General features: G+C 40.0%; 1 protein-coding gene across 2 annotated transcripts in view; it reads left to right on the forward strand.

Moving 5' to 3' along the window:
• MTR (5-methyltetrahydrofolate-homocysteine methyltransferase) overlaps window positions 1-13,389 on the forward strand; it is a 105,980-nt gene that overhangs the window by 37,807 nt on the left and 54,784 nt on the right. For both annotated transcript variants that reach the window (XM_007989889.3, XM_007989890.3), the window contains exons 14-15: window positions 3,168-3,308; window positions 6,013-6,198. In XM_007989889.3, the coding sequence (XP_007988080.1) occupies window positions 3,168-3,308; window positions 6,013-6,198 (327 nt within the window). The remainder of the gene's footprint in view (window positions 1-3,167; window positions 3,309-6,012; window positions 6,199-13,389) is intronic.

Below are 13,389 nucleotides of genomic sequence, written 5' to 3' on the forward strand. Positions count from 1 at the left end.
AAAAAATTTGAGAAGGCTCTTTATTTTGTCTTCTCACAAATCCTTCTAGGGAAAGGGAAAGACAGGAAAATTCCTGTCAGTTCCTTATGACTGCATCGAATGCTCACTGTTGAGAGGGTATTATGAATCTTGTTAGCTGTAGACTAAAATAAACAAATGAAAGAAATAGACCCTTGCCTTGGAAAGTTTATGTGATAGTTTTAGCCATGGTGTTTTTAAGCTTGGTCACTCTGTGGATGAGCATAATTTAATCCATACGGAGCATACCCAAGACTCCTGGATAGATTTTCCTATGAAAATATGAATTTAAAATTGGAGCAATTTGGCCGGGGCTTTGATGATAATTAACTTTGTCATCCAACTTTCCTCACTTTTTTGCAACCTTTAGGAGATCTTCCAGAAACCAGTACCAGAGCTGATTTAGTTTTCATAACAAGGAAAGAACCATGTATCCCCCTTCGTGGACCTGTTCATTATTACCTGATGGCATCCCTGGAGGCGTGTCTTCCTTCCCAGTCCCTCAGCTGGCACATTAGCAGGGCCTGGTTGCCCAGTTTCACCGCTTCCCCTGTCAGTTGTCTTCCCCTCATTCTTGCTGCTTTCCAGTGCTCCTGTATGCATCCATCATGAGCCTTCCCAGTTTGGAAGTTCCACAGGGTGACTTGTTTTTGCATGTGGAATAAAACTGAAATTCATTAGTCTGTCATTCCGTTCTCTTCACTTAGGTATTAAACTGCCCTCCCATCCTGATCTGTCATCTGAACATTGCAGGAGGCTCACTTCTGACTCTGTGCCTTTGTTCTTGTTTGCTTCCTTCTGAAGTGCCAGTGACTCTTCCTAGCCATATAGTGTTCTTCAGCTGGCAGTGTTTTGATTCTTATGCCTATTCTATGGTGTCCCTTTGGTGGATTTGATAGATTTGACACTGAGAGCATTTTAGGAAGAAGCAAACAGGTGAAAGTAATAATATCTATCATTTAATAAGGTCTTTCTATGTGCCATCACTGTGCTAAGCACTTTATGTCATTTCTCATTTAATCATCACAGCCTGGTGGAGATAGATACTGTGGTTATCCCCATTTTACAGGTGTAGAAACGGAGGCTTGGGGAGGTTAAATGACTTGCCTTTTGTTTTACAGCAAGTAAATGATAGAACCCAAGTCTACCAAGCATGTGCCCTTAACCACTCTGCTATCTCTGCCTAGTGGAAACAGTAGGAGGGGGCAGTAGAAACAGGAAGGGACAGGTGACTCTTCATTAGAGTCTAGCTTTTATGTCTTAGTGATCCCTTTGTGGTTTAGTGAAAAGAACATTGACCTGAAAGAAGTTCCAGTCCTGTGTTCTTACTCAACTCAAATGTCTTTAAACAAACCGCTCCATCTCTCTGAGGTTGTTTGGGAAGGTTAGACCTTGAAGCTGTTATTCCGTGATTGTTAAGAAATAGGTCAGATATTGGCATTTCCATTTTCCAGGTCTTTTGACCCTGTTGCTTACTGTCTTATCTCCTGTCTATTTGCTCCAATCCATTCTCCATTAGCCAGCTGAAGATGCTCCTTCTCAGTTAGCTTTCTCCATTTTGGTTTGTGGCGACCTTTCCCTTTCCTGGATGTTGAGATCATCTTGGCATTTGACCCACACATTGTATGGCAGTGCCCAGTAGTTTTTTATGTGACTGTGACATGTGCCCCTAACTAGATATAAACCCTTTAAGAACCAGGATTGTGATTTATACTTCTTTTTATTCTTTATTGTATTTAAATTGGTACTGATACTAGAAAACATTTTTTGATTTACTGAATTAATTAATTGATTTATTTATTTTGAGACAGAGTCTTGCTCTGTCACCCAGCCTGGAGTGCAATGGCGTGATCTTGGCTCACTGCAACCTCCACCTCCAAGGTTCAAGCGATTCTGCTGCCCCAGCCTCCAGAGCTGCTGGGACTACAGGCACCCGCCACCAGACCCAACTAATTTTTGTATTTTTAGTAGATGGAGTTTTGCCTTGTTGGCCAGGCTGGTCTTGAACTCTTGACCTCAAGTGATCTGCCTGTCTCAGCCGCCCAAAGTGCTGGGATTACAGGCGTGAGCCACTGCGCCCGGTCCAGATTTACTGAATTGAATTGTGATCCTTTTTCTCTATGCGTCCTTGGCTCAGTGCATATGGTGCTTCCTTGTGGCATATGCCATAGGGTTTCATGCCTATTCTATCACAGTGAGTGCTAAAAGTTTCTATTTTATTTTCTTGGGCTAAAAAAAATCAAGACAACATCAGCATCTACTATTGATTTTATCCTTGCTTATTTTATTACACTATGAAGTGTACAGTGAAGACTTAAATAAACAAAAAGTCTCTGTCACGTTAGTTAGAAGGCATTATGGAATATGTATATTTTGCCCAACATTGTTCAGAGTGGGAAGTATATAAGACTCTTTTTGGAACACTTATCCTACAAAATATTCCTTAGATGGTCATAAGTGGGAAATGCTGTATTCTGTTTTGGGAAGGTTGCAGTGTATGATAGTGCATTAAAGAATTTGAAAAGCCTTCCAGTGTTATAAAACCTGCTGAAACTTATTTAACTGACATTTCTTTTCATGTAACTCCTATTAACAGCCTGCAATGAATACTTTCAGCAGATACTGAAGAGTTATATAGTTTTTGGCAAATACTGAAGAGTTACATCGTTTTGGATGGTTTCTCTAAGGACTTTTTTTGGAGGAGTTGGGGCTTGAGCTGGGTCTTAAACAATGTGGAAGGGAAAGGGATTGCGTTCCAAGCAGAGGGGACAACATAATCTGCAGCACAGAGGTGGGAACAGATCTGGCTGGGTGAGGGCTCCAGCGGGGTTGGAATGGGAAGTTCAGTTGGGTAAGAAGATGGGGCCCGCTCAGAGGGCCTTGACTGCCATGCTGAGGAATTGAGAATCTTTATGGTAGGAAAACAGCTTTGGTGGATTCTAAGCAGTGAGATGATGTGATGGAAGAGATGTGTGAGAAAGGTTAATTTGTGATGAGTGATGGGAGGACAGCAGGCCCAGAGTCAGGGAGTCTGGCTAGGTAGTCTGTGTAATTTGAAAGGATTGCTGGGAAGGGTAAGGAATGACGTCGTTAGCCTTTTCTCAAAGTACTGTCTCCTAACGCTGCTTCCTCTCTCATTCTTCCTTCAGGAAGCCTTGGGTGTTGCCAGAGTGCAGGTGGAAATGGGAGCTCAGGTGCTGGATATCAACATGGATGATGGCATGCTAGATGGTCCAAGTGCAATGACCAGATTTTGCAACTTAATTGCTTCCGAGCCAGACATCGCAAAGGTTATACAAAGTTTATATTTATCAGGGGGATTTACTTGTCTCACTTTGTCACTCATTTAACTGTGCCAGTTGTCCCATTAATCTGTGAACTCAAGAACTGGTTTTCTGAGCACAGTAGTTTCTGATTGTCAGCTTTCTCAGATAATGATAACCTTTCTATATAAGGCAGATCTTGGAGACAGCTGTGGCTTCAGCCTGGCTGTTTCCAAGGTTTCTGGGATTGTTCATGAGAACTGAGTCTCCTCAGATGTCTGGACAGAATAACAACCCACTTTCCCTGTCTGTGAAGGAAAATCATTGGCTCTATTTCTGCCATAGGCAAGGGAACTCAGTGATTTCTTTCTTATAACAGAAAGGAGAGAACTTTCAGGCTTATCAGACTAAGACAAAAATACAAAACAAGATTAAATCAAGAGGTTATGTCAGCTTTTACATTTGTTCTTTAAAAGGTGAAAGTTGATTTTTGTGTCAGTCTTTTAAACATTTTTAAATGAGTTCTAAAATTTTAAAAAATCTTACCTCATTTTTCTGCCATTAAGCTTGTTATGAGGAGTGATTTTTTTTTTCCCCCTCCTGAGGCAGGGTTTTGCTCTGTGGCCCAGGCTGGAGTGCAGTGGTGTAATCAAAGCTCACTGCAACCTCAGACTCCTCCTACTTCAGTCTCCTGAGTAGCTAGGACCACAGGCATGCATCATTTAAAAAATATTTTTGGTAGAGAGGGCGGGTCTTGCTGTGCTACTCAGTCTGATTTTGAACTCATAGGCTCAAGCAGTCCTCCTGCCTTGGCCTCCCAAAGTGGTGGGATTACAGTTATGAGCCACTGTGCCTGGCAGGAAGTGATTTTTGAAGTTCTTTTTTAAAGAAACTTCCTAGTGCTTTAAGAGTTGCATATTTCAGGTTGAGCTGTTGGTTTTTTATTAGACTTCAGCAGATTTAAATTAGAAGTCTGTGGTAAGTACTGAATTACATTTGCCCATCTTTCGTTTGTGTCTTAAAACTCTTTACTAAAAAGTCTCATCATTCTTCTGGGAATAAATATTTTGAGAATTTAAGGTACAAAGAAGCAAGACAACTTGTTCAAAGTTAGTTAGAATCAGAGGTATAGCCAATTGTTTATCAGCTTAGTATTGGGAAGAGGGTAGACTCGCCTTGTAAGGCCCAATCAAGTCAATGGACTATTGACCCTACTTTCTTTCCTCATCTCTAAAATGGGATCATCAAACCCCCTTTGTGAATTGTAAAGATGCAAGTGCTTTATCAACTGTGAAGGACCCCATGTAACTCAATAAATTATTAGTGTTCTGATTGCCACAACAATTTCTTATCTTTCTTGGTTTTGCCCTACTACCACAATTTATTGGAGGCCAAATTTCGACCCATGGGGTAAAGCATAAAATCGTTTTACCAGCACCTTTTCACCAGTAGAGTTGGGACACCAAACTATCAGCAAGCAAATACGAGCCGATACATTGGCCTGGTATTGTCGTTGCATTTGACCCTTTTCTTAGCAAACCTGTCATTACTAGCATGCTAAGAAAAAGCATGGTGGAGTGCCTGTTCTTTTTTTGCTCTTGTTTGGTGGCGTGGCTTAGGAAATTGCTGACTACTCATTTTTCAGTCCTCAGTTGAAATGTTTCCTGCCCCGGGAAGCTTTCCCTGGATTTTCCCGCCCCATTCTCCATGCTTCCTAGATTGGGTTTGGTGTGTGCTTCCATGGCCGTCTTGCTTCTCTTATGCTTTTAGTTTTTACCACACTTTATGTCATTACTTGTTTAATTATTTATCTTTCTAAGCTCAGTGGAGCCAGGGACCTGGCTTTCTTACTGTTTTCCCTGTATAGGCCTAATATGGTAGTCGCTTAATTATTTACTGAATGGCTTAATTGAATAATGTGGCCTATGCTGGGAGCTGTGGTGTGCACCTATAGTTTCAGCTACTCGGGAGGCTGAGTGGGGAGGATGCCTGGAACTCAGGAGTTCAAGACCAGCCAAGGGAACATAGTAAGACCTTGTCTCTAAAAATGCAAAAATAATGCAGCCTAGATCAGTTGCCTCATTTCATTTCTTTTTATCAATCTAATTCTTCAAGCCCTTCCTTTCACCTGTCCTGGAACAGAGGTATGAATTAAAAGGAACCTATTCTCAACTGTGCATTTCAGTCTTGTCCTTTATTTTAATTATATGCATTTGTTGATAATTAGATCTATTTTTCCTTTCTAATATTAAAAGTCTTCCTTTTTTTTTTTCAGTAAAAAAAATCAGTAACTTGATTTTCTAAAGGAGAGGTTGAATTTGAATAACTTCGCTAGAGGGCTGTTCCCAAAGGACACAAGGCTAAACATGAATTCCTGAGTCAGATCAGGGATGTCTGAATCCTATCTGAGGTGTTTGCCTCGGGGCCTAGGCACTTGAAAGTGTACTGCACCGAAGCTGGTGAACTGATCCCACTGATTTCATTCTGATGTTCAGCTGTGATCTTTCAGCTATAAATCCCTGGCCCATGCATGGAGTATCTTGTAGTACTGAAATTACTCCGAGTATTTTGGTCTTAAAGAATAAGTGTATTAAAATTCTGTCTCTGACATACTACTATTATTTGTTTATTGTTTTGCTAAAGAAGAAACAGGGAATACTTTAGAGCTTTTGAAAAGTAATTTGTAGTGACTTGTGGCCTCTCTGTGATTTTCTTGCCTTTCTGATCTCAGGTACCTTTGTGCATCGACTCCTCCAATTTTGCTGTGATTGAAGCTGGGTTAAAGTGCTGCCAAGGGAAGTGCATTGTCAATAGCATTAGTCTGAAGGAAGGAGAGGATGACTTCTTGGAGAAGGCCAGGAAGATTAAAAAGTTTGGAGCTGCTATGGTGGTCATGGCTTTTGATGAGGAAGGACAGGTGAGTGATTTCTTTTGGCCTAATCCATTGTGTTACCCAGGTTAGAATGCAAGTCTGAAACAGCTACATATATATGTACACATATACATGTATCTCTTTCTGTATACATTCATATACGTATGCGTACATGTATCTGTGTACAGTCATACATCATGCATTACTTAACAATGGAGATATGGTCTGAGAAATACATCATTAGGTGATTTTGTCGTTGTGCCAACATCCTAGAGTGTATTTACACCAACCTAGATGGGATAGCCTACTACACACATAAGCTAGATGGTATAGTGTATTGTTCCTATGTCATAAGCTAGTGTAGCATGTTACCGTACTGAATACTGTAGGCAACTGTAACAAAGTGATAGGTATTTGTATATCTAAATGTATCGAAACATAGAAAATTTACAGTAAAAATACAGTATTATAACCTTAGGGAACCATTGTTGTTTATATGATCCATCATTGATTTAAGTGTCCTTATGTGGTCAATGATGGTATATGAAAATCTGATATATAGTAAAATCTTTGTATTCATGAAGAAAGGTTGAAGTATTCAGGAAATGCTGTTGGGACGACTGGCTATGTATCTGGAAGAAAATAAAGTTAGATTCCCATTTCCAACCATATACTAAAATAAAGTTAGTTATTTGCAACATGAATAATAGTAGTGGGTGAATATCCCTAATATGCAAAGAGTTTCTGTAAGTCGGAGAGCAAAACACCCCAGTCAACCCAATAGGAAAATGGACAAAGGAAATGAGTAACAGTTTATATAAAAATAAATAACAAATAGCCAATAAACTTATGAGAAGATACTAACTTTTGTAAGCATTAAAGAAATAAAAAATAAAGAAATAATGAGATTAGTTTCCTTTACCAAATAGAAGAAAAAATTAGAAGATTGATAAATGGCAGCCTTCATAATACCTCTGCCATAGAATCAGGGTGGGGCACATGGGAAGCTTCAGATATAATAATAGTTCAACTATGTGATACACTGATTATTGTTACGTTTTATACTTTACATAACTTTTCATGAATATTTTGGTACCTATTTAAAACCACTAAAAAATCTATTTCTTATGATTAAGCTCTTCCTGGGAATCTAGTAATAAGGTTGAGTATATAAGGATATATGTTCACATTTATTGTAGCATTGTGGTAGCAATAAGCTAAGAACACTAAATGTCAATTACTAGGGGAATGCTTAAACCTTGGTCCTTACTACATAGAATACTGTGCAGCAGTTAAAAAGAATCAGGAGATGGAACCATGTCTTCAATATATTGAAAAATGAAAAAAGTGAGTGACATGATCCCAATTTTACTTAATATAAAAGTACTTACATTTACATATGTGTGTCTGTATAAGCAGAGAAAAGAATTTGATGGTTGTCAACTGGGGTAGTAGGGATGGTCTGAGATGGGGATGGTCTCAAATGGGGACATACTGACAATGAACAAGTAATGGGATTATATGTACTTTTTCTTTCCTTTCTGTCTTTCTTTGTTTTTAAATGTATTTTTTTGTATGAAAGATACATTTTCTTTCATTGTGAAAAAATTCAAATCATCCAGAAGAATGCAAAAGAGAGAGAATATTGATCGTTAACATATATTGAACCTTAATTCACACCAAGCAAGTACACAACACACATTAAATCACTTCTTCCTCCAAGCATATAAACCGTGGGTGTGTATTCTTGTTATTTTTGAATGTCATGTGAGGAAACTAAAGCACAGAGATGTCCCAGGACTTGCAGTTGTCACACAGCTAACAGTTTGCAGTGCTGGGATTCAGGTCTAGGCGATCTGGTTTCATTCATCAGGGCCTGTGCTAAAGGGTCGAGTGAAAAGGCTGTCAGGGAAGAGTTGGCCTGTTTAGAAGAGGTGGTCTTGTAAGATCGTCTGAGGAGGGAACATTTGAAAACCGGAATAAAAGGAGAGAGCAAGCCACATGGCCATGTGGGGAAAGAGCAAAAGAGGTTTTAGCAAATGAAAAATTTTATAGGATGAGATTATACCTGGTATTCTGTAACTCTTTTCCCCTACTCAACATAATGTTGGCATTTTCCCATCTTAGTGAATAGGGATTAAAACTCCATGGTTTCTGGTTGCATTGCATTCTAGTATGTTTTACTTACTATCTATTATTGAATGAAATTGTGTTTCTAATATTTTAGTAGCATGAACAGTTCAGTGACCAATGAATATCCTAATTCATGCAGCTATTTCCCCTTGTAAATGATTTTTCTTAGAGTCAGTTCATTGAAGTGGGATTGCTATGTCAGAGAGTGTGCGCATTTACTGTTTTGAGACACATTGTTAAAATTGTCCATCTGAAAAGTTGCTATCTTCCACTACAAGTTTAGTGTGGTATGGGACCTTTTGATAATTGTATTTTCTGCAGATAGACAAATAGTTCCGTAAACAAAAAGGAAAACAAAAGCCCTCAGCCTTCTAGATCCTGAGGCAGCCACTTTCAGCTTTTTAAGCTGATTCTTGTAGCATCTACTTCTTTATCTTCAAATTCCAGTTTTAGTTTTTATTTATTGACTTTCTACAATGATTAAAGGTTTTTTAGCTTTTCACCATCCACTGCCCTCTGTACAGCTTTACTTTTATCCTTCCCAATATAGTTCATTTTAGCTATAATTGTTTTCAGTGCTTACATTATTAAACATTATAAAAGCTGAGCCATGCAATAGTATACTATGATTGCTTATCCTTTCTCACTCTTTATTTGTTTTCTATGAAGGTAATACTTACCTTTTTGTTTGTATTGTTTTCTATGTATTTCGCCTTCAGATTGTACCCCAGTTGTGTAAACCTCCAGTATCCAATGTAGCCAGACACATTAAGAGGACTGTCATACTACTTTTTTGAAGAATTCTCCCTCCAAGTCTTCTGACATGACCCGGAACGGCTGCTCAGTAGGCCAGCTGCAGAGCTGTGACCTTCCTCCTGGGGTTCCGTTTGCCTTTCTCTTAGGTTTTTAGAACTCATAATTTCCTCATTCTTGGTTAACGTGTTTTTTTTGGGTCATTTGGTAGAGTGCATTCTCTGGTAGCTGCTTCTTGTGAAAGAAAACATGGCAGTAAATATTTTTGAAACCTTACGTGTCAGAAAATGGCCGTATTCTACTTTTACGCTTAATTGGCAGTTGTATGGGCATAGGAGTGCAAACTTGAAGTTGTTCTGTGTTTTCAAAATACTGCTCCTTTGTCTTCTGGTTCCCACTAGTATTGGTAAGAAGTCCAGTGCTGTTCTAACTCTTGATTATTTTTGTGAAACTTGTTTTTCTATTCTCTGGACGCTTTGGGAATCTTTTGTGTCCTCTGTGTTCTGAATTCTTGCGATGATGAGCCATCCATTATGCTGGCACTCAGTAGGCCTTTCATTTGTGAAAGTCACAGCTGCAGTGGTAGGAAGTGTCCTTGGATTGTTTTATTTTCTTTTTTGGTACATGTATTATTGAGATATTGAATGTTTTGGACAGGTTGTCTAATTTTCTTATATTTCTCTCCTATTTTCCAACTCTGGTATTCTACTCTGCATCGGGTGAGATTTTCATATCTACATTTATCCTCCAGACCCTCTATTTAGAGTTTTATTTCTTCTTTTTCCAGAAGCTCTTTTTTTGTTATCTGAATGTTCCTTTTAACAATATATATAGTGGGCTGGGCATGGTGGCTCATGCCTGTAATCTCAGCACTTTGGGAGGCCGAGGCGGGCGAATCATGAGGTCAGGAGATCGAGGCCATCCTGGCTGACACGGTGAAGCCCTGTCTCTTCTGAATATACAAAAAATTAGCCGGGCGTAGTGGCGGGCGCCTGTAGTCCCAGCTACTCAGGAGGCTGAGGCAGGACAATGGCTTGAACCTGGGAGGCGGAGCTTGCAGTGAGCCGAGATCGCGCCACTGCACTCTAGCCTGGGCGACAGAATGAGACTTTGTCTCAAAAAAAAAAAAAAACCGGTATATATAGCAACTTGTTACTTTTTAATGAGGCAAATATCTTCAAATATATCCTGAGCACTTACTATGTGCCAGATCCTATTCTAATCTCTGAGGAGACAGCAGAGAATGCAGCCTAGTCCCTGTTCATGTATGATTTATATTCTTAGGGACAAAGGGAATAACAAATTTTTAAAACATGTGTATATATATGAATAATTGGCCAGGTGTGGTGGCTCACACTTGTAATCCCAACACTTTGGGAGGCTGAGGCAGGTGGATCACCTGAATTCGGGAGTTCGAGACTAGCCTGGCCAACGTGGTGAAACCCCGTCTCCACTAAATACAAAAATTAGCCAGATGTGGTAATGCATGCCCGTAATCTTAGCTACTGGAGAGGCTGAGGCATGAGAATTGCTTGAACCCAGGAGACTGAGGTTACAGTGAGGTGAGATCGTACCACTGCACTCCAGCCTGGGTGACAGAGTTAGACTCTGTCTCCAAAAAAAAAAAAGATAATAATAAACGTGTGTGTGTGTATACACACATTGAATGGTATTGAATACGGTGAAGGGAAATGAAGAGTATTTGATCCCCCCTCAGCGGGGAGATGGGGGAATATTATTTTATGTAGGATAGTTTGGGAAGGCCTCATGGATGATGTGACATTTTAGCAGAAGCCTAGGTGAGCCGTGTGAAAATGTGGGGGAAGAGTGTTCTTTGCAGAGGGAATCTTGAGGTAGATAGATGCTTGTCGTGTTTGAAAACCAACAGGGAAGCCAGAGTAGCTGGAGCAGAGGGGAGAGGAGGAGATTGGGAAGATACAAGGTTGGAAAGGTGGCAGGTCAAATCACATAGGGCCTTGGCGGCCTTTCTTCACACTTTTGGTTAACATTGTTACCCAGTGTGAGTGGGGACACCACGGAAAAGTTTTGAACACAGGGGTAAATATGATCTGACTCATGTTTAAACCCTCTGGTTCTTTGTGGAGAATGGTCTGTTAGGGCCAAAGCAGAAATGTTAGAGTTTATTGCTATCATTCAGATGAGATATGGTGATGGGTAGGGCCATGGTGAAAGCAAAAGAGGACGTTAAAAATCATCTGTTTCTACATATATTTTTAACATAGAGCCAATAGGATTTGCATTCACATTGAGTATAGGTTGTGAAAGAAAGAGGAGTCAGGGATAATTTTAGAATTTGTTGGCTTGGGCAATTGAAAGGAAGGAGCTACTGAGGTAAGAAAGACTTTGAGAAGCAGATTTGGGCTGGGGTAAGGAGAAGTTTGGGTTTGGACATAGTATGTGGTGGGTATGTCAAGTGTGCAGTTGTGTAAATGAGTGGATTTTGTGGGCAAAGTCTGGCTTGAAGATAGGATTCCTTTATTTGGGAATTATTTGTACATGCTATTTAAAGCAGTGAGACTGGCTGAGCTCGCCAAAGGAATGACTGTAGAGAAGTCCTAGGACTAAGTGAGTCTTAGAACCACAGTGCTTAGGGCACTGGGGAGAAGAGGAAACACCATCAGAAGGATATGAGAAGGAACAGCCTACATGGTAGGAGGGGAGTCAGAAGAGAGAGTTCCCTTGGAAGCCAAGTGAAGAACAAGCATCAAAGAAAAGGGCATGATCAGCTGTTTAAAGAGTTGTGGATAGACCAAGTGGGATGAGACCAAGGGTTTACCATTGGATTAGAAATGGGGTCATTTGTGATCTTGCTGTACTGTTTCCAAGGAGATGAAAGCTTTATTGGAGTGGATTTAGAGAGAATAGGAGAAGAATAGAAGCAGCAGTATAGGCAACTTTTTACAGTTCTGCCATTTAGGGGAGCAAAGAAATAGGGTGGAAACCAGGGGGGAAATACGAAGTTAAGAAAGGATGTGTGTGTATGTGTATGTGTGTGTGTGTGTGTGTGTAGATTCTGTGACAGCATGTTTTTGTAAGCTGATGAGAATGATCTGGGAGAGAGAGGGAGGAATTGATGCAGGAGAGAAAGGAGGCGTTTGCCAGAGCCATGACCTTGTGAGTTGAGAGAGATGGCAATCACTGTGTGAGTGGAGGGGTGGCTTTAGATCAGTAGCTGGGCAGTTTGCTCAAAGTGCAAAAGAGAAGGCAGAGTAAAGAGTGCAGATCTGCAGGCATGCTGGTTGATGTGCTGGCGGGAGTCTATAATTGCTTCTGTTTTCTCGGTGAAGTTGGAAGCAAGGTCAATTCAGAGTGAGAATGGAATGTTGCGCCTTAGGGATCTGTGGTGCTTAACCAGGAGTGCAAAGCAGACTCACTCTGACAGGGAAGGGCAGTCACTGCTGGAGCTTTTGAAAAAACTTACACACCCCGGGACTTCAGCCCTTGAGTTTTGACTCATTTGGTCTGGGATGAGCCCTGGCTTTAGACATTTTAAAGCCTTAGAGGTGATTCTCATGTATCTTTTGGTTGAAAACCACCAGCAGAGGTGATTTAATTTAGTCTTCAGAGTAACCACTGAGGTGGCAGCCATCCCGTTTTACAGTGGACCAGTGCCATGTCTAGGACATGGTGGAACCAAGTTTTTACCCTTGGTCTTCCTCATTTGAAGACTAGTGTATGTTTCCAGATCCTATGTTTACCCTGTGCTTTGTTTATTGGCACTGCTTAGTGCTTGGTCTTGTCTAAGGATAGGTTTTCCCAATTTAGACTTGACTGTGACCACAAATTAAAAGCAAATGTGGGAAAACAAAATAACCTACTAGTTATGAAATATATACAAATTAGAGCAGCCTTAAGGTAATGTTTTATCCCTGCTAAATTAGTAAAGTTAAAAATGGTCAAGGTCTATGTAGATACAGCAGTGATAAAACTGAAGCCTCGTTTGTTGCAGAGTGTAGTGTAAACTGGTACAGTCCTTTTGAAAGAGAATGTAATACCTGTCAAGAGACAAAAAATTGTTTATACCCCTTAAGCTCATAATCTTATTTCTGGGCAATTATTCCAACAAAAGAATTCAGCAGCGTAAGGATACTATATATGCCAAGATTTTACACCAACATTATGGAAAATATAACAGCCCAAGTGCCCAACTGAAGAGAAATAAATAACTTAGGTAACATAATTTTACTGTACTGTTCTCCAGAGCATTTAAATATTATACAGATTATGGAGTCGCATGTATGCTCACTGTCAAATTGTCATAAATATTGAAAATTATAAGAAGCAAAGCAAAAATCCTGTATACTTTCAAAGTTAAGAAGCCAGCAATAC

Source organism: Chlorocebus sabaeus, chromosome 25, assembly GCF_047675955.1.
Source record: "Chlorocebus sabaeus isolate Y175 chromosome 25, mChlSab1.0.hap1, whole genome shotgun sequence".
Lineage (NCBI taxonomy): Eukaryota > Metazoa > Chordata > Mammalia > Primates > Cercopithecidae > Chlorocebus > Chlorocebus sabaeus.